We start from the raw sequence: 26,723 nt of genomic DNA, 5'->3' as shown, positions 1-26,723 counted from the left end.
AGGAAACATATTTTACATATGTACACTTGTTCCAGTTACTTGATACAGTTTTTCAAAGTTATCTGAGTTAATAAATCCTGGTAATTAATTTCACCTGCAAGTAATCAGTTAATTTGGAGGGAAAAATTCTACTTCCACAGTTTCACTATTAAAGTCTATAAGCATTTTTTAATTTGGAGGTAATTATAGAATTCTGCTCCCAGAATTACACAATTGTTAAATAAATACCCACACAAATCCTCATACCAAGAAGCTTTCATATTTATATCTTCATCTCAAGAGGAGAAAACACCCATTTCTGAATTCATGGGAAAATAAAGAACAGTTGGTTGAAAGTTCTAAGAAAATACTGACTTTTAAAATTTTACTTATTTTCCTTGAAGTTCTTTGTGTGTCTCATCCATGATAAACCAAGATTATGTAACAGAGTTTTAAATTAGGTTTAAATCCCAAAATCAAGCTTCAATTCAAATACTTTCTCCAAGAGAAATAACTTTCTTGACTTTTTCTCTCAAATCTATGACATTTGAGGCAATTAAATTTCAAAATCTCAAGATCTCATCAAGGTTACTTTTATGTACCTGTCTCAACAGGGAACCACAATTCTATTTCTACATTTCCCAGTGGAAGTACTTATCACCAGAGGGCTAGGCCACGTGTCCCTTGATCAGAAGTACACAGATTAAAATCTTACATTTATTAAATGTGCACAATATTTGGATATAATTGGCATTTTAAAAAATTCAGTAATGCCCATCACAAATAACTTATCTGGACAGACTCAACGATAACTCGTTAATTTTAAAATAAAAACAACCATGTGTTTAATAACATATTTATATCTTCATAAGAATGAACCAGTGTGACCTGGGAGTGTCTAGAAATTCTTGGGTTAATTATAACAACATGGTGATTGGTTTTTCAAGGTACTTTCTAAACTCAGCAAGCCACTGGGCTCCAACTGCTCCATCCACAACCCGATGATCACAGCTGAGTGTAACAGACATCATGCTAGCTACGTCAAATCTAGAAAAAGATAATAAAAACACCATTAGGAATTCTGAAAGCAATCACTAGATTTTTGCTTGTACTTAGCCCAAATGCCAACTCCTATCTTATAATCGCAATCAGATAACATCATTTATTACTGCTTATGTCCGCTTTCAAACTACAATGGCAGAGAATTTCAATAGTGACCACATGACCCAGAAAGCCTAAAATATTTACTGCCTCTTCAAGAGAAAGTATGCTGACCCCTGATCTAGAGTAAATAAGGCTTCTCATCTCAAACAGGACCAAGTGCATATAGTAAAATAAGAGCTGCTGCCCTGGGAGAAACTTCATTCTATGCTTAACGTCCGACTCTGCCTGAAGCTCTAATATGCCATGGCCAGTAACAGTCTATAACTCCCTCTCCATTTTGGTACTTACCCTTTTTCATTATCCGCTGGAAACAGTCTATCCTCTGAAGCACCAACTGCCAAAATACATGCTTGAGGAGGGTTAATAATAGCAGAGAAGTTCTTAATTCCAAACATTCCTAAATTCGAGATTGTAAAAGTGCCACCCTAGAGGAAAAAAGATTAAAAACTGATCATGGTAACTGCCTGTGAACAGAAATCAGAAAAAATGACAAACATTTGTGAAAAGACCTTACAATAACATTTTACTTTAAGAAAGGACTCCCAACTGTCATTTAAAAAAAAAAAAAAGAGAGAGGAAAAGGAAAATGGTAAGTATATGGGGTGATGGATATGTTAATTAGCATGATTATTGTGATCACTCCAGTGTATACATGTACCAAAACATTAAGTATACACCTTAAATATATACGATTCCTATTTGCTAATTATACATAGAAAAAAAAGGCCTGAATGGAATACATTTTATTGAAAATATACAACTACAACAATATGAACAAAAGTCAGTTGTGTGGCTTTTGCCCACCACTTGAAAACATCATTTTCAGCTTTTGATAAGGCTGCTCAAGTTTTATTTATTTTCAAGACCTTTTGTTAGTGAGAACAGAAGGCAGAATCAACAGGTGGAAAATACAATAAAAGCATAATGCCAGCTTTAAAAATAACATAATTTGAGTTCCCGCCATGGCTCAGCAGATTAAGAACCCAACATAATGTTAAGAACCCTGGCCTCACTCACTGGGTTAAGGTGTTGTGGCTGTGGCATAGGTCAGCAGCTATAGCTCCAATTCAACCCCTAGTCTGGCAACTTCCATTTGCCACAGGTGCAGCCAGAATAAATATAAAAGAAATTCGTCAAAATAACATAACATTCAGAAGGTAAATAAGAACCTCACCTGGAACTCATGTGGCTGTAGTTTACCCTCTCGTGCTTTGGTTGCTAAAGAAACAACATCATTAGCAATGGTTTCCAGTCCTTTTATATGTGCATTAAATACAATAGGTGTGATGAGTCCTGCAGGAGTGCTGACTGCGACACTGATATCAACAACATGATTTCTATTAAAAAAAAAAATAGTAAATCTCAATAACCATCAACAATGTTTAACTGTAAGAGTTTATGTGTCAAGTTAAGCAGGAATATTAGTATATACTTCATTTTTTTTGCTACTTTTCAGCTAGAAAGTAATTTCCCAGAGTTCCTCTTGTGGCGCAGAGGAAACAAATCCAACTAGGAACCATGAGGTTGCAGGTTCGATCCCTGGCCTCGCTCAGTGGGTTAAGGATCCGGCATTGCTGTGAGCTGTGGTGAAGGTCCCAGACGCAGCTCGGACCTGGTGTTGCTGTGGCTGTGGTGTAGGCTGGCAGCTGTAGCTCTGATCAGACCCCTAGCCTGGGAACCTCCATATGCCACAGGTGCGGCCCAAAAAGGCGAAAAAAAAAAAAAGGAAAAAGTGATTTCCCTAGTTTTTTCATTTTGCTGTGCCCTCTCCTAGACTTGCTGCACTTTTTAAAAATGAATGAGAAATCTGTCGGTAGGTTGGTTTCACATGTACTCTCTAATACCCCCAATTTGCCCTAACACCACGGGCCTAGGTGGAAAAATAAAAAAAGGTTTAGCATTTTCGAGAATTAGAAAGGACTCAAGGAGTTCCCGATGTGGCTCAGCAAGTTAAGAACCTGACTAGCATCCATGAGGATGTGGGTTCAATCTCTGGCCCTGCACAGTGGATTAAAGGATCCTGAGTTGCTGTGGCTGTGACGTAGGCTGGCAGCTGTAACTCTGATTCAACCCCTAGCCTGGGAACTTCTATATGCTGTGGGTTTGGCCCTAAAAAAGAAAAAAAAAAAAAAAGATAGATGCACCCCAATGTTCACAGCAGCACTGTTTATAATAGGGGAGGGGAGGGAGAAAGAAGAAAAAGTTAAAACTTTACATGAAGGAAGAACTCCAGCTTCCTTCCCCCCCACACCCCCGGTCTTTTTAGGGCCACACCCCTAGCACATGGAGGTTCAGGCTAGGGGTCAAATCAGAGCTGCAGCTGCCAGGCTACACCACAGTCACAGCAACGCCAGATCCTTTTACCCACTGAGCAAGGCCAGAGATCAAACCTGCATCCTCATGTATACTTGTTAAGTCTGTTACCCATGAGTGGCAACAAGAGTAATAGTTTAAAAGCTGTGTTTGCCTCTTGGGAGTGGACCTCAAGATTCAAGGTTGAGAAGGTCACTGTAAGCCATAGATCAATATTCTAATGTATACACTATTGCTGTAATAATAAATGAGTCTACATAGGGATCAGAATCCTAGTTCCAACCACAGTTCTGCTATTTACTAACATATTAACGCAGAGAGCTATTCAACTTATTGAGCATCAGTTTCTTCATCTAGAAAGTGGGAGTAAAAGCACCTAACTCATAAGGTGGTCATAAGGATTACATGAGACAACATGTGAAAGACACTAAGAGTACCATGCCAGTCACATACCAAGACAGTATTGACAAATACAGTTTTTTGGTTTTGTTTCAATTTTGCCCCCATTAAAGTTTAGCGGAACTATTTAGTGAACAAAACCATTTAAATCCTGCTTTGTCAGAGTTGTTATCAACTTAATTATAGATATCTCTAAGCTTATCTCCCTTTCCTGAACTCATACAACTACATTTAGCATTATCTCAGAAATAGCTCAGAAATAAAATAGCATAATATCAGAAATAGTTTTATGTTGTTTTCACATTATGCTGTCTGTGGAAGTCAACTCCCCCTGTGTATTCTATTCCTCCTTATTCTCTAATTTATTTATTGATTTACTCCTGGTTATACATTATCTATCTATCTATCTATCTATCTATCTATCTATCTATCTATCTATCTATCTATCTATCTTTTTAGGGCCATATACAGGGCATATGGAAGTTCCCAGGCTAGGGGACTAATCTGAGCTACAACTGCTGGCCACAGCAACACAGGATCCGAGCTGCATCTGTGACCTACTCCACAGCTCACGGCAACACCGGATCCTAAACCCACTGAGCAAGGCCTGGAATCAAAACCGCAACCTCATGGTTACTAGCTGGATTCACTTCTGCTGTACCACAAGTGGGAACGCCCCTGTATATACATTAGGTAGCACAAAAAAAACCTGCTGATGATATATACCTTCCCCAGCAGTGTTATACTTACTGTCTTATAACTGTGTCCAGCCAAGAAGAATTTGCTTCAGGAACTTTTAAACATGCCAAGGCTGAAGCTTTTATAATGAAATCATTGACAGAAATTTTGCTTCTCCCTTCTAACATCTGCAAAGACAAGAAAAAACTGTTGTTTCTTAAATTCTCTTCTCAAAAAGACTGAAACTACATAATCTTGAGAAGGTGGAAGGTGGTGCATATACAAATGTCCTAAAGTGGATTAAGGAATGAAAATAAACCAATTAAGTTTGAGGGTTTTTTCTTTTTTCTTTTTAGCTATTTCTTGGGCCGCTCCTGCAGCACATGGAGGTTCCCAGGCTAGGGGTTGAATTGGAGCTATAGCCACCGGCCTACACCAGAGCCACAGCAACACGGGATCGAGCCGCGTCTGCAACCCACACCACAGCTCACGGCAATGCCGGATCGTCAACCCACTGAACAAGGGCAGGGACCAAACCCGCAACCTCATGTTTCCTAGTCGGATTCGTTAACCACTGCGCCACGACGGCAACTCCCAGTTTTTTCCATCTTTTTAAATGTGTGCCATTACACTTGTAAGCTTCCTGCTAAGCACTGCTTTAGCTGCATTCTATAAGTTATGGTATGATTTTATTTTCATTTATCTCAACAACAAAAAAGTTGGTCCTTTGAAAAGGTCAACAAAATAACAAATGTCTAGCTAAACTGACAAAGAAAAGGACAACTCAAATTTCTAAAATCTGAAAGAAAAAAATAAATCAAGCAGGGGGCATTACTATCTACCTTACAGAAATAAAAAGAATTATGGGTAATACTATGAACAACCACATGTCAACAAACAACCTAGATGAAATGGAAAAACTCATAGAAAGACACAAACTACCAAAAATGAATCAAAAGGAAATCAAATTTCTTTTTTTTTTTTTGCTATTTCTTTGGGCCGCTCCTGCGGCATATGGAGGTTCCCAGGCTAGGGGTTGAATTGGAGCTGTAGCCACCGGCCTACGCCAGAGCCACAGCAACGCGGGATCTGAGCTGCGTCTGCAACCTACACCACAACTCACAGCAACACCGGATCCTTAACCCACTGAGCAAGGGCAGGGACCGAACCTGCAACCTCATGGTTCCTAGTCGGATTCGTTAACCACTGCGCCATGACGAGAACTCCGGAAATCAAATTTCTGAACAGATCTATAACTAGTGAAGAGATTGAACTGGTAAGTAAAAACTACCCACATAGAAAAGCCTAGACCCAGATGGCTTTACTGGTGAATTCTATCAACATTTAAAGAAGAATCAAAATCAATTCTTCACAAACTCTTCCTGAAATCAGAGGAGGAGGAAGCACTTTCCCACTCATTCTATGAGGCCAGTATTTGTAGACCAAGATATCACAATGAAAGAAAAAAAATACATAGATCAGTATCCCTTATGAATATATGATGCAAAAATCCTCAAAAAAATTTTTTTACCAAACCAAATCTAGCAATATATGAAAAGGATTATTCACCATGACTAATGGGATTTGGCCCAGGAATGCAAGGTTGGTTTAACATCTGAAAATCAATTAATGTAACAACGTCCTAATATATAATACAGAACAAAAACCTCACAAACACATCAAAACCCACAGAAAATGCATTTGACCCTCTGCTACAAACACACAGCTGCCTGGCTCTCTTCCAGGATAAGGAGATAGTAGAGGTTATAGGTAACCTGTGTGTGCCTCCCTAAAGTGTTTGGCTTTTACCTTTTACTTCCTTGAAAATATCTTTCCCATCCCTCTCTCCTACTCCATTCATAGTGCCATCCTCTAGTCCAGACCCTTAGCGCCAACACTTCATGCTTACATGACAAGCATAACTAGTTTCTGCCATTAAGTTGTGCCAGTATATATCAATGAGACTTAGCTTTCTTAAAATACTGCCATCATCAAGTAACTGGTTTCTTAGTTAATATCTAATTCATCAAGTCCAAATTCTTCTGCTTATATATCAAGGTCTTCCTTAAATCAACAATTGTGTATCCACTGTAGAAAAGGTAATCTATCTCCCACACATGCTATATTATTCCCTTTTTTAAAGCATGTTACCTTTATGATATTCCATCATTAGATTGAACAATCTTCAACTTCTGGGCCAATACAAACCCTTCTTAGTCTCCACTGTCAACCAGGTTTTTTCTACACCACTGTGAATCCTCCAACCACTCGCTCTAGTCTTCCCCTTCTCTGAACTTCTGCTACACTTAACCTATACAGTGTAATAGCAGACAAGGGGCATTACCATAAAGAGACTGATCTACAAATGAGTATCTTTACCTTAAAAAAAACTGCCTCCTCTCTCTTTTGCATGCATTATCTCCTCAATTAATAAACTTGTGGAGAAGGACTATGCCTCATGTTGTGTTCCCAAAAGTGCCTCATGCTAAACACCAAGTGGGTGTTTGGTACTTAACTATAAACACAAAATAAACATACTGTTTCTTACCTACCAAAAGACACTGAAGTAGTCTCAGAATCACAGTGACTATGTTAAGCTAAAATGGACCCACAGCAAAGTCAATGTTAAACATCAGCTTTAATCAAGGGTTAGAAAACGAAAATTCTCTAGGATATTCGCTGCAAGTTAAAATTAAGATGACACCCATTTTTCCATCATTAACTGGCACACTGTACCCAAAAAGACAAGCAAAAATGTAAATATTTAGTGAGAAAAAAGACTTTTAGAATTTATAGTTGGAATTTCCAGATCTTTTACCTTATTAAGTTCTTTCCGTACCAACAAAACTTCTCCCATATTTACATCAACAGAAAGGTAATAATGAGGTATGGTTTGCTTAGATTGCATTAACCGCTGTGCAATAACCTGAAATGAAAGAGATTCAAAACCAATTATCTCGAGTTGAAATAAGCCCTCATCTAATTCAGGGCTCTGTTTGTCCCTGGTGATGCTTACCTCCAGCAGTATTAGAACCGGAAGATGGAGGACTGCACAATAACTTAGCCCCTTCCAAGAGTATTTAATCAGAACACAGTGTTTGTGTATCCCAAGAATTAAACTGGCCAAAGCAAACATCTCTTAAACTAATCATCTAGATTCCCAATTTTAAAGTCTCTTGTTAGTATTTCAAACTGTGGCAAAAATGCCCCCAAAAGCTTTGGGTTTAGAGTGATGGTAATACTCTTACTCGACGAATGTTGCTGATTGGGATATCTGTGAAGACCCCTGTGGGAACTGGTGCCACTCCTGGGCTCGGGGGAGGAACAGCAGCTGCTGGAGTCTAGAGGGAAGTAAAACAGTTCTTAGTAAATGTCCATTTGTCTTAGCATAAGCAACTGTTAACAACTGCTAGTGACTTACAGATGGCAAAGAAAAAATTAAAAGGCTTATAGGAAGTTCCTTTGTGGCTCAGAGCTAAGGATACAGCATTGCTGCAGCTGTGGTGCTGGCTCAATCCCTAGGCCAGAAAGTTGCGCATTTGTGGGGTGGGGGGTGGAGTATGGACAACCAAAAAAAAAAAAAAAAGGGTTATAGAAAAATAGCTAGAGTTCCCACTGAGGCTCAGTGGGTAAAGAACCCAACTAGTACCCATGAGGATGGGGTTCAATCCCTGGCCTCACTCAGTGGGTTAAAGATCCAGTGTTGCTGCAAGCTCCAGTATAGGTCACAGATGCAGCTGGGATCTGGCATTGCTGTGGCTGTGGTGCAGCTCCAATTCAACCCCTAGCCTGGAAACTTCCACATGCCTCCGGTGCAGCCCTAAAAAATAAAAGGAGAAAAAAAGAAAGAAAGAAAAATAGTTATTTCTATCCCAAGGGATCAAAAGGGACTAGTTTTAGACTGTGCTTATTTAAGAATTTTGTTTCAATCATGCTGTATCATTTTTCTTTGAGTTAGTTTTATCAAAATAATTTTGTTTTTGCAAAATTTTCTTCAAGAAAAGCATTCTTGGGAGTTCCTGTGTGGCACAGTAGAAACGAATCCGACTAGGAACCGTGAGGATGCAGGTTCAATACCTGGCCTCGCTCAGTGGGTTAAAGGTCTGGCGTTGCCCCGAGCTGTGGCCTGTGGTATAGGTCGCAGATGTGGCTTGGATCCTGCGTTGCTGTGGCTGTGGTGTAGGCCAGTGGCTATAGCTCCGATTTGACCCCTAGCCTGGGAACCTCCATATGCTGTGGGTGCAGCCCTAAAAAAGCAAAAAAGAAAGAAAGAAAGAAAAGTATTCTTAAATTGAAAGGACTTAGATAAATGTAACAAGGTAATTCATTTTTCTGAACGGTGTTAAGAAACAATGACAAATCTGTCATTTTAAAGTAAATATCTAAATAATTAAATAACTTTTCTTACAGCTGATTATCTTAACATCTTTACTGATCAAAAAGAGTTGGGTACGTGGACTTAATCCTTCTGTAGACTAATCAACCACATAAAACTCAAACCCTAGTCAACCAACTTGCAAGCATTCTTTTAAAAACAGATTCTGGGGGAGTTTCCTGTCGTGACATGGCAGAAACGAATCCGACTAGGAACCATAAGGTTGTGGGTTCGATCCCTGGCCTCATTCAGTGGGATAAGGATCCGGTGTTGCTGTGAGCTGCAATGTAGGTTGCAGACGTGGCTTGGATCTGGTGCTGCTGAGGCTGTGGCACAGGCTGGCAGCTACAGCTCTGATTAGACCCCTAGCCTGGGAACCACGGGTGCAGCCCTAAGACAAAAACAAAACAAAACCAAAACAAAAAGAGTCTGAATAAGGAGATGATATGTTAGGAAAAAAATTACACTGGGAAAAAAAAAAAAACCTCAAAACCAAAAGGAAAAACAATTTGGGATACATTTCCTTTTTTAGGGCCGCACTCGCAGCATATGGAAGTTCCTAGGCTAGGGGTGGTCTAATCAGAGCTACAGTGGCTGGCCTACACCACAGCTACAGCAACTCGGGATCTGAGCCACATCTGCAACGCACACCACAGCTCACGGCAACACTGGATCCTTAACCCACTGATCAAGGCCAGAGATTGAACCTGCATCCTCATGGATACTAGTTGGATTTGTTTCTGCTGCACCATAATAGAAAGTCCATGGGATGCATTTCAATATAGTATATGTGATGAATTACCGCACATTCATATCTATATATTGCTAACCAGTGAAATCATACAAAAGAAAACACAGTTCCTAGGAGTTCCCTTGCGGCACTGCAAGTTAAGGATCTGGAGTTGTCGCTGCTGCTGTGCTGTGGATTTGATCTCTAGCCAGAGCTTGACCAAAAAAAAAAAAAAAAAAGGAAAGAAAACATGGTTCTGATTGGCTATTTCATTCATAAACAATGTATGAGAGGGTCTGACAGGCTAGACAAAGTAATCTGAGGGACAAAATGCAACCAAAAAAAAAGCCAGACATAACTCACAGGAGCAGCTTTAGTAGGCACAAAGGAGTCAATGTCCTTCTTGATGATTCTGCCATCTGGTCCTGTCCCTAGAAGAGACACAGAAATACCGCAAACGAGAAAGTACCACTGATCCCTCAAGATCGGCACCCTGATCCTACAGAGCAAGTTCCTCAAGGTTCTCTACCAAAGACCTGCTAAAGGGGCCACTGCCTTAATCCTACCCCTGAAGTTTCCCCTAAAAATAACACCTTTGTCAATTACTAGTTTTAATTCACACAAAGTGCTCTTATTAGACCTATAGTGGTGTTTTTCAATTATAACACATATTACTATATGCATTTCTCTTTAAGAGTTTTCTTTTTCTTTACTTTTTTTTTGGTCTTTTTAGGGCTGCACCTGTGCTATATGGAAGTTCCCCAGGCTAGGGGTCAAATGGGAGCTACAGCCACTGGCCTACACCACAGCCACAGCAACGCTGGATCCTTAACACACTGAGCGAGGCCACCCTCATGGATGCTAGTCAGATTCATTTCCACTGAGCCATGATGGGAACTCCTCTTTAAGAGTTTTACTAATTAAGTTGAACCCTCCCCCCACACACCTTCTTTTATTTTGTTTAATGATTTTTATTTTGCACAAATCAGGTAAGTCATTTTTTTTTTCACCCTGAAAGAGCACGAATAACTCTCAAATGCAATGATCTCATCTTTAGCAAAATTCATTCCTTATGTGGTCTCCATCATTCAGAGCTTTCTCACAGTAGCCAGGGCTCTACACTGGTCTGTGTCAGAGATTATGACAGAAATAGGTGCCATGTTTCACACGAGGAAAGACCTTCAAAGTTCCCTCAACACTTTCATTCCATTTCCTTCATCCTCCCATCCACCACCCCTTAGGTTTAACGTTAGACCAAGTAGGTAATTTTTAACCTTAATTCTAAGGCGATTAAGAGTTTAGTTGTTGGAGTTCCCGTCGTGGCGCAGTGGTTAACGAATCCGACTAGGAACTATGAGGTTGCAGGTTCGGTCCCTGCCCTTGCTCAGTGGGTTAACGATCCGGCGTTGCCATGAGCTGTGGTGTAGGTTGCAGACACGGCTTGGATCTTGTGTTGCTGTGGCTCTGGCGTAGGCCGGTGGCTACAGCTCCGATTCAACCCCTAGCCTGGGAACCTCCATATGCCGCGGGAGCGGCCCAAGAAATAGCAACAACAACAACAACAACAAAAAGACAAAAAGACAAAAAGACAAAAGACAAAAAAAAAGAGTTTAGTTGTTAATAAACTTTTCACTAGCTCACTTCCAGAAAAAAAACTGGTCAAACTGACTCATCTTCTCCAAAGGCAGCCCTTTAAAACTATTCCTTTTGAAGTTGTGTGCAACTGGTCCCAACTCTTTCCTTCATTATGAAAACAGAGTTGCTGGGACTGTGCTTTTCTCACCAGGAGCTCTATAACAGACAGCAGCACCCCTGTTAGGCACCCTCCTTTATCAAAGACAGAAACCATCACCTCCCCTTCCAACCAGGCCTGCTTTGCATCCAAGAAATATAAACCATAATATGGGGAGCACTAAGACAAACCAAAGGGTTTAGGCTTTCAAAACAGTTTTCTCCCCAAATGATTATTTTCATCAAATTTGCTAAAAGCAATTTGTCCCTGGGGGAAGGAGATGGAAGTGGGGACTGTAGACTGAGTTCAGTAACCAATCGCCAATGACAGAATCAACTATGCCACACAACCCCTATAAAATAATCAATCCCTATATAAATAGAAATCTTCAACAAGATTTGGAGCTTCCAGGATGGTGAACACATTAATGTGTGGAGGAGGGTGGTGCTCCCAGAGAGGGCACAGGAGCTCAGCACCACCCCCACAACCCCCACCTGTGCTATGCATCTCCTCTACTGGACTGTGACTAAGTTGTGTATAATAGGCAGGCAATAGTAAACAAAGTACTTTCCTGAGTTCTGTGGGTTGTTCTAGTAAATTATCGCACCTGGGGAGGGGGTCTTAAGAACACCTGGTTTACAGTCAGTGGGTCAAGAGGTATGCGTGGTCCCCTGGACCTGCACCTGGCAGCTGAAATGGGAGTAGACTTGTATAACTGAGCCCTTAAACCTGTGGAGTCTGATGCTAACTCTGGAGAGTTACTTTCAGAATAGGGTTGAAGAGCTCTCATTGTAGCTCAGTGGGTTAAAAACCCAACTAGTATCTATGAGGATGCAGGTTCGATCCCTGGCCTTGCTCAGTGGGTTAAGGATCCAGCATTGCCACAAGCTGCAACACAGGCCACCATCTGCAGTTATGACTTGACCCCCTAGCCTGGGAACTTGCATATGCCACAGGTGCGGCCCTAAAAAGAAAGGACGAGAGAACAAAGAATAGGGTTGAATTGCTGGATACCCAGGTGGTATCAGAAAATTGACTGCTGGTGTGGAAAAAAACATTACATTCAGTGTCAGAAAACACCAACCACTGGTCCTCTCAGCTCCCTGAATTAATTAATTAATTAATTTTTGGCTGTGCCTGCGGCATGTGGAAGTTCCCGGGCCAGGGACTGAACCCACACCATAGCAGCAACTCCAAGCCCCGCAGTGACAACACTGGATCTGTAATCGAGCAGGGCCCTGTGAGGCTCCTGTGCACACAAGCCTTCCTATGTCCTCCATTCCTTGATTTTAGGGAATAAACTTCAGCCTCCAAGACCATCCCTGAGTTCCAAAGGGCAGTTGCTAATCAGGGAAGGGATACAGAGACCAGGGAGGAGCAGCTAAGAGACAACAGTGCAGCTTGGGGCAGGATCCTGTTTCTTCATTGGGGAATATACCTAACAATATCTTTTTTTTTTTTTGTCTTTTGTCTTTTGTCTGTTGTTGTTGTTGTTGTTGCTATTTCTTGGGCCGCTCCCGCGGCATATGGAGGTTCCCAGGCTAGGGGTTGAATTGGAGCTGTAGCCACCGGCCTACGCCAGAGCCACAGCAACACAAGATCCAAGCCGTGTCTGCAACCTACACCACAGCTCACGGCAACGCCGGATCCTTAACCCACTGAGCAAGGGCAGGGACCGAACCCGAAACCTCATGGTTCCTAGTCGGATTCGTTAACCACTGCGCCACGACGGGAACTCCCCTAACAATATCTTTGAGCCTTTCTGCAAAACTGAAACCTCCAACAAATGGAAAAACTTAATGAAGAAGGAAGACCACCAGAACCAGTCCTAGGGTTACTAAACACCAGCTCTGAGAAACAATGCAAGATTGCCTCTACCCTGATCCTTACCTGTGGCCCTATTTTCCACTCCCCAAGCTATAAAACCACCTCCTAATCTCTCCCAAGGGGGGCACACTCTTTAAGGCATTAGCCTGTTGTGGCCCCCTTTGCCTGGCAAAGCAATAAAGTTATCTTCTTCTCCTTCACCTAAAACTGTCTCTGATTTTGCATTTGGCACCGGTGACAGAGATGGAGTTTTGACAACAGGTCCTGAACCTGCTGTGCCACAAGGGGACTCTTCAGCTCATTTAATTCAGACCACTCCCTCCCCCACTGCAAAATTTCTTCAACCTCATCAAGACCTCCACTCCACTGACTCCTCTGCTCTCAGCATCTGCTGTCAGCCTCATCTTTACTTCCTCCTTACCCAGCTCATACTCAGTGGATCACTGTCATACTCACTCCCTGATCAAAGTCTGAAACACCTGCCTTCTCAGTGCCAGCACCAAACTAGCTTAACACTGCTGTGGGAAAAAGCACACACCCAGCTGAGTGACTGTACTATAAATTCAGAGGCACAAAACTACCCAGAAATTAAATCATTTTCCCCTTGAATTCACTTTTACAATCTCTGAGAACACTACCTCACAATCTCTCTAACCTCAAACCTCCCCATGCGAACTCTCCAGCTGATCCTCTCACTTTATACTCTACTAATCAGAGAGCAGCCACCAGAGAGGTACTCTCCCTGTCTTCTACCACCAAGCCTATAAACCCAGCCCATATTCTCTTTCCTCCTATAAAACCAAACAAAATTCCTAATTCCTACCAAAAACCAATCCCATCTCATCTTATATTCTCAAAAACTTTGTTCCTTGCCAAATCATCTGCCCTTTCTCCTCTTCGGCACCCTCAATTTATCCTTTTCTCTTTCTCACTTCAGACTGGTATTTGCCCAAAATGCTTTTCCTCCAGTTCTTCACATGGTTGGCTCACAGCTGACTTGTTCTCATCTTTCAGGTCAGATCAAAAGTCACCTAAGCAGGCATTCCCGTCATGGCTCAGTGGTTAGTGAACCCGACTAGCATCCATGAGGATGTGGGTTCCATCCCCAGCCTTGTTCAGTGGGTTGAGGATCTGGCGTTGCCGTGAACTGTGGTATAGGTCACAGACGCGGCTCGGATCCAGCGTTGTTGTGGCTGTGGTGTAGGCTGGCAGTTACAACTCTGATAGGACCCCCAGCCTGAGGACCTCCTATGCCACGACTGCGGCCCTAAAAGACAAAAAGACAAAAAAAAAAAGTCACCTAAGCAGAAAGATCTTACACAACCACCCTGTCCAAAAGCAGTCATGACTACACATATGCCTGTTACTAGCACATCACTTGATTTATTATTTTCTTAGGATTCAAATCTTATTTAATAAGTTGTTATCATCACAGCTAATATCTATATATGCTTTCTATGCACAGGCACTGTTAATTTATTTAATCCTCACAAGCTAAAAGTAAATGTATTTTTTTATTTACAAATGAAGAAACTGAGACACAAAATGTGGAATACAGCAGAGCATTTAAGTTCCAGAGCCAATACTCTATGCTATATGCTATACTCCCTGTCCATTTAATTGTAAAGACAGGGTTAAACCCCAGATGGTCTGATTTAAGACCTCCTGCTCTTATCACTAAGTTATACTTCTTCTTTGGGGAGAAAAAGATGAGTAAGGCATTTTCCTTTGCCCTCAAGGAATGTTCACTCTTATATGAGATTTACTATTTTAAGTCATTTCAAATCACCCCAGCTTCAAGTTTTGTTTTGTGTACTCCCAAACAATATTTGCATATTCAATCAGCCTACCACTAATACAGATTTCTTATTACATAATCAAGTCCTATAATCCAAATGAACAAACAGTTGCTGAACAAACACATCATACTTTCACCAACAATTAAGCAGTTTCCGCTAATAGAAATAGAAAAAAGCTATCTGAGTTATATAGGCAGGTCTTAGACTAAATAAAGCACAGTAAGTTTTCCTACTCTGGGTGGCACAAAAGGAAATAACACTCTCCCTCATCCTTCTCCCCACTGTTCCAGATGACTATAGCTGTACTCTCTGGTCTTAAGGAGGAAACTCAACTAAATTTTACCTTATAATTCCACAGAAACAGACTTACCTTTTATTTGTGTAAGGTCAATGCCTTTCTCTGATGCCAATTTCTTTGCAAGAGGGCTAACAAACAACCTTCCCTTTGGTCCAGCAGGAGTAGCTGGGCGGGTGGCTGCAGGTGTAGGGGCTACAGGTTGGGGAGCTGGAGGAACAGGGGTCACCTTTTGAAAAAGTTACAAATTTTTAATTCACCGCTGCAAAGATTGGTCTGAAAGATTAAGAGTTCACTGTTGCAATGAAATAAATTTCACCTTTTTTCCAAAGATCACTGACCATTCTTCTTGTTTAACCAACATAATATAGCAATTTGAATAGTAATAACATCATGGCAAGGAAAGAACAAAGTCAAGTTCTCTTACTCTCTGATGAGATGGAAGGACATGGAATTTAATACTGGTGACCAGGATATTGGAGCCTTATAGTCCTACTTTAATCTCTTGCCCCTTCTTTATTCTCATTCTCTATCACACTATATGGCTTTTGTTTTTACTTAATCTGATTTCAAAATAATAAATTACTCTAGAAGGTTCCATGTTGAAAATACAATAAAAAATAAACCAAAATAAACCAATACCACTACTAGCCAGCTCCTCATAAAAGTATGGCAGTCAGAAATCAAGTTTTCTCTGACAGAAACATGTACCGAGTCTCAACTCACGTAACTGTATGCCTGCTTAAGCCTCATTACAGTGTTGATGCTTGGAACTCATACGAGTTTGTGTTATAACTATACAGTATATAGTGTGTAACAACACACTAAATTCTATTCAAAATAAGCCATTTACGTCAAGGTTTCCGTGTACTACAAAGACTGACAGCAACAAGACTATAAATTCTTCAGAAAATGGGTGACAAAGCATTACCTTCCACATGTATAACTACACTTAAAGCAGAAAAAGAACATGTCACATCAGCTTTGTTCTCAGCAAAACTCAAGACAGCAAGGAAAAAAGCAGCTACAAGAATCAAACTGTTAGAGTTCCTGTCGTGGCTCAGTGGTTAACGAATCCCACTAGGAACCTTGAGGTGGCAGGTTCGATCCCTGGCCTTGCTCAGTGGGTTAAGGATCCGACGTTGCTGTGAGCTGTGGTGTAGGTCGCAGATGCGGCTCAGATCTGGCGTTGCTGTGGCTCTGGTGTAGGCCAGCAGCTACAGCTCCGATTTGACCCCCAGCTTGGGAACCTCCCTATGCTGTGGGTGCAGCCCTCAAATGACAAAAAAAAAAAAAAAAAAAATCAAACTGTTGACCGTTAGGTGAATGGTGGAGTGCTACACACTCCGCAAACGTTAACCATCCATCCCCTTCCTTATTCACAGACTTTTAGAGCTGGAAGGAACCCAGAATATCATCTAGTTGAATCCCTTACTTTAGAGATGAATAAGGAAGTGTTCTGCTCCCTCAATTCTAGAAGCATACCTACCGGGGACGGGGTAGGTGGTGGTGCTGGTGGTTTTAAATCAGTTACTTCAGTTGGCCGATAGTCAGCAAATGCTGGTATATCTGCCTCTTTTTCTACAATGATACAAAGTGGGGTTCCTAGCGGGACATCTCTTGTGCCTTCAGGGATCAGGATTTTTGCCAGGTAACCTTCTTCCTGTACCTCAAAACCTTAAATAGAAAAGAAAAGAAAAGAAAAAAAAAAAAAACACCACATGGAACTTTAATTAAAAGGTTCTACTCTTTCAAACTTTCCACATAACCTTTTGCAAGCTATTTAACCTCTCTGTGTCTTAGCTTCTTTACCTACAAAATAGGTAGGTACCCACCTCACAGGGATATTATTAAAATTAAGTGAATTAATATTTAACAAGTACTTACAAACCACATCTACTACAAAGTAAATACTAAATAAATATCCAGAATAAACTTATAAGAGTTTTTGTTTCTTTGTTTTTTGCTTTTTAGGGCTGCACCCTTGGCATATGGAAGTTCCCTGGCTAGGGGTCAAACTGGAGCTGCAGCCGCCAGCCTATACCACAGCCACAGCAATGCCAGATCCAAGAGGCATCTGTGACCCATGCCACACTCACGGTAATGCCGGATCTGTAACCCACTGAGCGAGGCCAGGGATGGACCCTCATCCTCATGGTTACAGTGGGAATGCCAAAACTCTAAGAGATTAGAGGCAGTAGTTAGTTCTGAACATTTTCTTAAAAACATCTCCAAGGCCAGCTCCCTGTAGATCCCACAAGACCCCAAGATGGCATCAGCCGTACTGCTAAAGATCAAACCAAAAGAGGTACCAGAGTTCCCAGTACTTCAGGGAGAGTGAGTTAAGAAGCCTCTTGCAGTGCCTCAGGTTGCTGTGGAGACACAGGTTCAATCCCCAGCCTGATACAGTGGGTTAAAGGACCCAGTACTGCCGCAGCTGCAGCACAGGTCACAAACTCGGCTTGAATTCAATCCATGTACTAGGAACTTCCACATGCTGTGGGTGTGGCCATAAAGTTTTTAAAAATTTTTTTAAAAAAAGAGATACTAAGCGTGATAGTACTGTGGGATTACACTCTTAAATGCATCTTTGAGAGCTCTTCAAAGAGGTTATACTTGGTATGACACCAAATATTTCAATATGAAGAAATATGGCATAATGAAAGATTGTATAGTGGCAACTTTACTCAGTTCCTGCTCTTCTTACAAGGAACTATAATGCGAAGGGCTGCAAAAGAAAAAGAAGCCATTGCAGAGGATAACTTTTTGCCTTCCAGATCTTGGCTTTTGGTGGTGTTATACCTTTCCCTGATGGACAGGTCTTTGATGAATCATTCCATTTAATAGTTGAGAATTAATATCCAATAAAAGACACGTATAAAAAGATTATGGGAGTTCTTTCGTGGCCTAGGAATTAAGAACTTGGCACCTTTGCTGCTGTGGCTCAGGTCTGATCCCTGGCCCAGGAACTCCCACATATGTAGCCAAAAAAGAAAAAAGATGACTTCAAGGCCACAATAGTTTTTGTTTGTTTGTTTTGTCTTTTCTAGGGCCATACCCACAGCATACGGAGGGTCCCAGCCTAAGGGTCGAATCGGAGCTGCAGCTACCTGCCTACCCCAGACCCACAGCAACACCAGATCTGAGCCGTGCCTGCGACCTACACCACAGCTCACAGCAACACTGGATCCTCAGCAAGGCCAGGAATCGAACCCACAACCTCATGGTTCCTAGTCGGATTTGTTAACCACTGAGCCACAACAGGAACTCCACACAATAGAGTTTTAATTTTCCTTTTTTTTTTGTCTTTTCAGGGCTGCACTCACAGCATGTGGAGGTTCCCAGGCTAAGGGTTGAATGGAAGCTGTAGCCGCTGGACTACACCACAGCCACAGCAATGCAGGATCCAAGCCAAGTTTACAACCTACACCGCAGCTCACAGCAATGCCGGATCCTCAACCCACTGCAAGTCCAGGGATCAAACCTGCATCCTCATGGATACTAGTCAGGTTTGCTAACCACTGAGCCACAACAGGAACTCCACACAATAGAGTTTAAAGAGTTTGACCAAAGTACTACTTCTCTAGTGACTACTGTCTCCAGAATATCAGTCTCTATAACAACATTGGTATTCTAGTTCAAATGAAAAGCAGATCTATTGTTGCCAAGGTTCTTATTCGTTTCTCTCTTTTTAACAAACAATTTTTTCTTCTAAGAAAATCTTATGGGAGGAAAAACAAGATGCAAAAAGATAAAAAGGAGCTGCCCTGGTGGAAGTGGAGGAGGGGGGCAGGGAACAGTGGAGTCCTGCTTATTAAGTTCTCCTTTGCCCCAAGGTGCCATCAAGGAACCATGGGGTTTGAAGAACAAAACCTGAAAACAACCACTGCAGAGGATGCCCAGAATCTCCTACTGCCATCGTTGGGGACTGGACTCGAAAGAAATTTATCTATCTACAAGTATCTATGCATAGTATGACAAGTATGACGCTCTATTTTGAGTTTTGTTCTGAACATAAAAACAAATCAGAGAAGGAATAAAAGGTAATGTGATAAGATATCTGAACAGGTAATGCACTCTATCAGTCTTTCTCAAACTATGAAAAAAAAATCTAAACACTGCTTTCAGTTTTCCCTCAAAGTCAGCTAAAATTCTTTGGCATTTTCCTGCCTTGGATATTATTTTCTCCTATTTCTTTTTTTTCCTTGCCCAGTTTAGAGAATGTCAGTTCTTGACACAGCTTCTCAGTAACATGAGAAGGCTAAGAAGCAAACTCTGGCCTAAAAATAATCTGTAAGTTGACATAGCTTTGATTCAATGAGTGTAGTACAGGACTGACAAATCTAACCATGCAGACTTGGGTTATGAAATATTCTGTTCCAGGAAGTGAATTCCAAGAATTAAAATTTTTCATGCTATCACTCACTCATTATAGGATAGAACAGCAAGCCTCTTCCCTCATTAGAAAACTTAGCATTGGAGTTCCCATTGTGGCGCAGCAGAAACAAATCCAACCAGGAACCATGAGGTTGAGGGTTTGATTCCTGGCCTCGCTCAGTGGGTTAAGGATCCAGCATTGCTGTGAGCTGTGGTGCAGGTCGCAGACATGGCTTGGATTCTGCACTGCTGTGGCAGTGACGTAGGATGGTAGTTGTAGCTCCAATGTGACCCCTAGCCTGGGAACCTCCACATGCCACAGGTGCAGCCCTAAAATAAAAAAAAAAAAAAGAAAGAAAAGATGGAGTTCCCGTCGGGCACAGCGGGAACGAATCCAACTAGGAACCATGAAGTTGAGAGTTCAATCCCTGGCCTCGCTCAGTGGGTTAAAATCTGGCGTTGCCATGAGCTGCGGTGTAAGCCACAGATGCCGCATGGATCTGTTGTGCTGTGGTGTAGGCTGGCAGGAACAGTTCTGATTAGACCCCTAGCCTGGGAACCTCCGTATGCCACGGGTGCGGCCCTAAAAAAGACAAAAAAATGAAAAAGAAAAAGAAAAAACTCAGCGCCTCAACAATTAAGAGCTGAAGAAATCTCACCTATAGTGGCCTTGTCAGTCTCTATCTCTGCCAATAAGTCTCCTTCACTTAGCTTCTCACCCACTTTTTTTTCCCATCTCTGAACTGTGCCCATGGTCATGGTGGGAGAGAGGGCAGGAAGAACCACCTGTAGAAACAAACACATATTTTATTACTGCTTAATACTAGGAAGCTTTGGACACAATGGCACTCAGGCAAGCGAACAGTTTTACAGAATGATGGCAACTATGACAATCCTAATTCAAATCTGCCTGATGCCTACACAAGAGCGAAAGCTCAATGCCTCATGAGTGTCCCTACATGTAAATCTTTCAAATCGAAAGCTTTAAAGTAGCAGCCATACTCTGACCCACCCTCCTAATACTTTTCCAGCCTCCAAAGACATTTTTCCAGACAGTTAAAATTAATTCTTTAATAAATATCTAAGCACAAAGCATCTTTTCATCTTTTTTTAACACTTAGATTAAGCTACAAGTTTCATTTCCACAGTGACCTTAGTTTGGACTTCTCCATTAAAATCTGGCTGTGCTCTGTACTAGTATCTGTGTTTTCATTCAGAGGAAACCACATTTCTTCCAAATTTTTCAGATACCTTTCCAAGATTAAAAAATAAAGTTCAGGAGTTCCCGTCGTGGCGCCGTGGTTAACAAATCCGACTAGGAACCATGAGGTTGCGGGTTCGGGCCCTGCCCTTGCTCAGTGGGTTAACGATCCGGCGTTGCCGTGAGCTGTGGTGTAGGTTGCAGAGGCGGCTTGGATCCCACATTGCTGTGGCTCTGGCGTAGGCCGGTGGCTACAGCTCCGATTCAACCCCTAGCCTGGGAACCTCCATATGCCACGGAAGCGGCCCAAAGAAATAGCAAAAAGACCCAAAAAAATAAAAAATAAAATAAATAAATAAAGTTCAAAAATATATTAAGAACTATTCTTGGAGTTCCCATCGTTGCTTAGTGGTTAGCGAATCCGAATAGGAACCATAAGGTTGCGTGTTCGATCCCTGGCCTTGCTATGAGCTGTGGTGTAGGCTGCAGACACAGCTCGGATCCCGAGTTGCTATGTCTCTGGTGTAGGCCAGTGGCTACAGCTCCAATTCAACCCCTAGCCTGGGAACCTCCAAATGCCATGAGAGCGGCCCAAGAAAATGGCTAAGACAAAAAAAAAAGAAAAAGAAAAAAAGAACTATTCTTACAATAGTCACTTCCACCCCAGTAAAATCTAAACATCAGATTGGCTAATCTAAATTAAAAATTGGGAGATCCCATCATGTCTCAGCGGAAATGAATTTGACTAGTACCCATGAGGACACAGGTTAAATCCTTGGCCTTCCTCAGTGGGTTAAGGATCCGGTGTTGCAGCTTGGATCCTACGTTGCTATAGCTCCCATTCGACCCCTAGCCTGGGAATCTCCATATGCCTCGGATACGGCCCTAAAAAGGCAAAAAAAATTAATTAATTAAAAGTTGCTTTCCTATCTATATGGCTTTTATGTCCACTAAATTCAGATGCTTACTCAGTTATGGGTTTTGTTTGTTATCTTGTCTTTTGTATCTAATTAACAACAGGATTATGCTGAGAGAAAAATCACTGATGACGTCTCAGGAATGTGGGGGAGGGAAAAAAAAGACAAAACTTAGAACTCTAATTAGAATATTTTAAAAATGTTTTTCTTGGTCAGAATTTGTCATCTTCATCTACTTCTTAAAAATTAGTGGATCTGGAGTTCCCGTCGTGGCGCAGTGGTTAACGAATCCGACTAGGAACCATGAGGTTGCGAGTTCGGTCCCTGCCCTTGCTCAGTGGGTTAACGATCCGGCGTTGCCGTGAGCTGTGGTGTAGGTTGCAGACGCGGCTCAGATCCCGAGTTGCTGTGGCTCTGGCTTGGGCCGGTGGCTGCAGCTCCAATTAGACCCCTAGCCTGGGAACCTCCATATGCCGCGGGAGCGGCCCAAGAAATAGCAACAACAACAAAAAAGACAAAAAAAAAATTAGTGGATCTAATAACCTCTATACCATATCTTAAAAGAAAACTAAGAACCCTAACACTTGCACACAAAGCCACAGACACAAGATACAGAGAAATGTGTTTTATGGAGTGAGACAGGATTTGCTAAACAGGATTAAACAAATGTGCAAACTGAACATCAGGCAAAACTCCATCATGAGTGATTTATATATCATGGAATAGGACATGGTGTCTGAAGAAGAAAATTATTCCCATTCAAAAATTTCTAAAATATGGAGTTCCACTGTAGCTCAGCTGGTTAAGGACATGACTAGAATCCACGAGGATGCAGGTTCAACCCCAGGCCTTGCTCAATGGGTTAAAGGATCAGGCGATGTGGCAAGCTGCAGCGTGGGTCGCAGATGCAGCTCAGACCTGGCACTGCTGTGGTTGTGGAATAGGCCAGCAGCTGCAGATCCAATTCAACCCTAGCCTAGGAACCTCCATATGCCACAGGTGCAGCCCTAAAAAAACCAAACAAAAAAGCATGAGGATGCAGGTTTGATCCCTGGCCTTGCTCAGTGGGTTGACCCCGAATTGCCATGAGCTGTGGCTTAGGCTGGCAGCTGCAGCTCAGATACGACCCCTAGCCTGGGAACTTCCATATGGTGCACGTGCAGACCTAAAAAGAAAGAAAAAAAATTTCTACAAATAAACTACTGAAGGAAAAGTTCAGGTCTTAATTCTTCAGAAAAAGTACAGATAGTTTTCATCCATTTCCAATATCTGAAACACACAAATATACACAGGATAATCCTAACATCTAATAACCAAATCAGTTTATCAGAAACTGATTTTAGTTACAGATCCAACAGTGACTACATTTACCACCTTCAGCTTTGTACAATACTCTTACATATTACCTACTTTTCTCTTTTTTCTGGCCATGCCTGAGGCATATGGAAGTTCCCAGGCCAGGGATCAAACATGTGCCACAGCTGCAACTAGAGCCACAGCAGTGACAAGGCCAGATCCTTAACCCGATGAGCCCACAAGGGAACTCCTGACATTTATTCCTTATTGTTAGTTTAGTTACTTATTGATGCTATTCATCTGTTCTTAGAAAATATAACACCACATATCAAGGGAAAACACCAACTGGGAACTTCCATTCAATAAACAATACTAGGGGCCTACTAAAAATTCTGTTTATACAGGGAGTAGATATAAGTACAAAACCATCCTCAGAATCTAACATAACGTTCTCAAATGAGAAGTACCAAGCATTATTCTATCTGCTACATTGAGGCCAAGAAAGAATAAAGGAACTGTCCAGGAGCTCCCCTTGTGGCTCAGCAGGTTACAAACCCAACTAGTATCCGTGAGGATGTGGTTTCAATCCCTGGAGTCACCACAGTTGCCATGAGCTGTGGTGTAGATCACAGACACGGCTCAGATCTGGCATTGCCATAGGTCAGCAGTTGGAGCTCCAAATCAAACCCTAGTCTGGGAATTTCCATATGCCTCAGGTGTGGCCTTAAAAAAAGCAAAAAAATAAATAAATAAAAAGTAAATAAAAGAACTTTCCAAAGTTCACATAACCAGAAAGAACAACTAGGAATAAAAATTGTCAATCTTCACATTTAAATCTCTACTTACAGAGCTCCCTTGTGATGCAGTGGGTTAAGGATCTTGTATTGCCACTGCTGCAGCTGAGGTTGCTCCTGTGGCACAGATTTGATCCTTGGCTGGGGAACTTCCACGACATAGGCACGGCCAATCCCCACCCTCACCCCACCCCCAGCAAAAAAAAAAATGTCTACTTTCAAATGATAAAAACTAGCCATGTTTGGAGTTCCTGTTGTGGCACAGCAGAAAAGAATCCAACTAGGAACCATGAGGTTGCAGGTTCAATCCCTGGCCTCAGTGGGTTAAGGATCCAGCACTGCTGTGAGCTGTGGTGAGGGCTGCAGACGTGGCTTGGATCTGGCGTTGCTGTTGCTCTGGCATAGGCCAGCACCTGAAGCTCTGACTGGACCCCCAGCCTGGGAACATCCATATGCCGTGGGTTCAGCTTGAAAAGACAAAACAAAACAAAAAAACTAGCCATGTTTAATGCCAGTTTCCAGGATGTTAGAGTCATCTATGAAAAATACTGAATTAATCACAAATTTTCTAGAGCAAACACCAGAGGCTGAGCCTCACCTGCATGTGAGTGGGATATGAGCTACCAGGAGCCTGAGCAGAAGGTGTGGGTGCTGGAGCAGCAGCTGCAGGAGGTGGGGCTGGGGCTGCTTGTGGGGCAGGTGCCGCCGAAGAATCCAATGTATAATTTTTAAAGGCCTCAATGTCTTCAGGCCTAAGAAAGTGAAATAATGCATAAGTATAAGGAGGTTGTAAAGCAGAAGCCTTTAATTTCTCAATTCTGGGATAAAATGTTCCAGCAATCATCTAAGTTTCACAAATTACCACAAGTTACTAAATTGAAAATTACTACTCACTTTTCAACAGTTATACAAATGATTGCTCCAACTGGAACATCTCTGGTACCCTCAGCAACAAGTATCTTTGCCATGTAACACTCCTCCAGGCTCTCAAATCCAACAGTAGCTTTATCAGTTTCAACCTTTTAACACAAAAGCAGGAGCTCAGGCTTGTGCTGTCAGTATGAAGCTTGCTTAAAATCATATAGTTCAGGAGTTTCTGCTGTGGCACAGTGGATTAAGAAAATGTGACTGCAGAAGTTTCCTCGTGGCTCAGTGGAAACAAATCTGACTAGTGTCCATGAGGATGCAGGTTTGATCCCTGGCCTCGCTCAGTGGATTAAGGATCCAGAGTTGCTGCGAGCTGTGGCGTAGGCCAGTGGCTACAGTCACAGACACAGTTCATATCTGGCGTTGCTGTGGCTACAGTTCCAATTCAACCCCTAGCCTGGGAACCTCCATACGCCACAAGTGCGGCCCTAAAGACAAAAAGAAAAAAAAAGAAAAAGAAAAAGAAAAAGAAAACTGTAGGCCAGTGGCTACAGTTCCAATTCAACCCCTAGCCTGGGAACCTCCATACGCCACTAGTGCGGCCCTAAAGACAAAAAGAAAAAGAAAAAGAAGGAATCCGACGGCAGTGGCTTTGGTGGCTGCAGAGGCACAGGCTCAATCCCTTGCTCAGGAGCAGCCATTAAAAAAAGAATAAAATCAAATCATATAGTTTAACAATCATGTGAAAACAAAGCCTCCATCACAGGTTTGAAACAAGGAATTATTTAAATAAACTATAATTTCAAAAAATTTTTGAAAAAGATGAATTACTATTAAAAACATCTTAGCTGCAAATTAGTGTGGCTAGCGGCTCCTAACTCACATAACCAATCTTCTCTAATAAACTTGTAAAAAAAATTTCAGTCTCTTAAACAAAAGGGATAACACGATCCACTCTGAAAATTAATGCTCAGTTTAGCTAAACCAGCTCCTAACTCATTTGCATATTTAAAACAACTTACCTCTGCAATTAGTTCACCCTCATTGATTTTGTCCCCTTCCTTTTTTTCCCAACGGGCTATGGTCCCTGCCTGCATTGTGGGGGAAAGAGAAGGCAATGGAACCTGGAAGAGAAAAAGGAGCAACATTGAATTTAAAAAGAGCTACCCAACTCTCAAACTGGTTTAACGTTCCAATGAATTCAATTTAATTTAACGCAAAGTCCGAATCCCATCACACACTCAGTACTAGGGATATAAAGAGAATTCCAGTCACCAGCTCTCCAGTAACAGATTTCCCGCTCCACAGTCCTAAGTGAATCTAACAGAGCACACACTCAGCAGACATTCCACACAGAGCCCGGGGCATGGGGTTCTTCTTTCAAAGTAACACGTCAGGAGAAGGAAGCCTGGAGCTCTTCCATCAATGAAATAGATTAGGAGAGCGACGTTTCAGAGCTACAGCAAAGCTGGGTACTGGAGAAAGGACCGTGAGAAACAGTATACTAAGGGGCAGGGGGGAGGGGGGATCACTGAGGCCTCTGAGAAAGTACCCGAAGCCAACAAGTCTGCATGAAGGACAACGGGGTCCCGCGAAGAACATGTCTGGGGCTCACCTTCTGATGCGGGGGGAGGCTATACCAGCGGCGGTTAGAAGACCCCCAAAGCTGCAGCAGGATACGATTCTGAGGTGTGGCCCACGAGCTGGCGCTCCAGCCGCAGAGTGCCCGGCTCCTGCCATACCCTCTAGTCGTGCTGCTGCAACGAGCCGGAACAGAGCCAGCCCGAAGGGCCGCGCACGGAGCTCCTGGCTCCTCCCGCAAAGCCGTCCACCGTGCCCCGAATCCTGCCCTTGGGGCTGCACTCTGGGCCCGTCGCGCACACACGCGCCACATAGTGCCACCGACCCCACACCCCAAAACCAACGCCGTCTCCGGAGTGACCTCTCCAAGAGGCGCGCGGCGTTGCCGTCAGCCGCGCC

At 42.3% G+C, this 26,723-nt stretch overlaps 1 protein-coding gene across 1 annotated transcript; it reads right to left on the bottom strand.

Annotated features, from left to right (window-relative positions):
* Positions 1-682: 682 nt before the first annotated feature.
* On the bottom strand, positions 683-26,723 carry DLAT (dihydrolipoamide S-acetyltransferase). The gene is made up of 14 exons (XM_047752605.1): positions 26,359-26,723; positions 25,766-25,867; positions 24,771-24,895; positions 24,475-24,628; positions 20,328-20,454; positions 16,781-16,968; positions 15,367-15,520; positions 10,002-10,069; positions 7,782-7,874; positions 7,352-7,459; positions 4,606-4,721; positions 2,318-2,480; positions 1,432-1,568; positions 683-1,026 (listed from the first exon to the last, which is right to left on the bottom strand). Exons 1-14 carry the CDS (start codon positions 26,635-26,637, stop codon positions 897-899), a joined length of 1,944 nt encoding a protein of 647 aa, XP_047608561.1. The 5' UTR covers positions 26,638-26,723; the 3' UTR covers positions 683-896.

This window comes from Phacochoerus africanus, chromosome 11 (genome assembly GCF_016906955.1).
Source record: "Phacochoerus africanus isolate WHEZ1 chromosome 11, ROS_Pafr_v1, whole genome shotgun sequence".
Taxonomy (NCBI): Eukaryota; Metazoa; Chordata; class Mammalia; order Artiodactyla; family Suidae; genus Phacochoerus; species Phacochoerus africanus.
The sequence above is the reverse complement of the archived record's forward strand: the minus strand, read 5'-3'. Positions and strand labels throughout refer to the sequence as shown.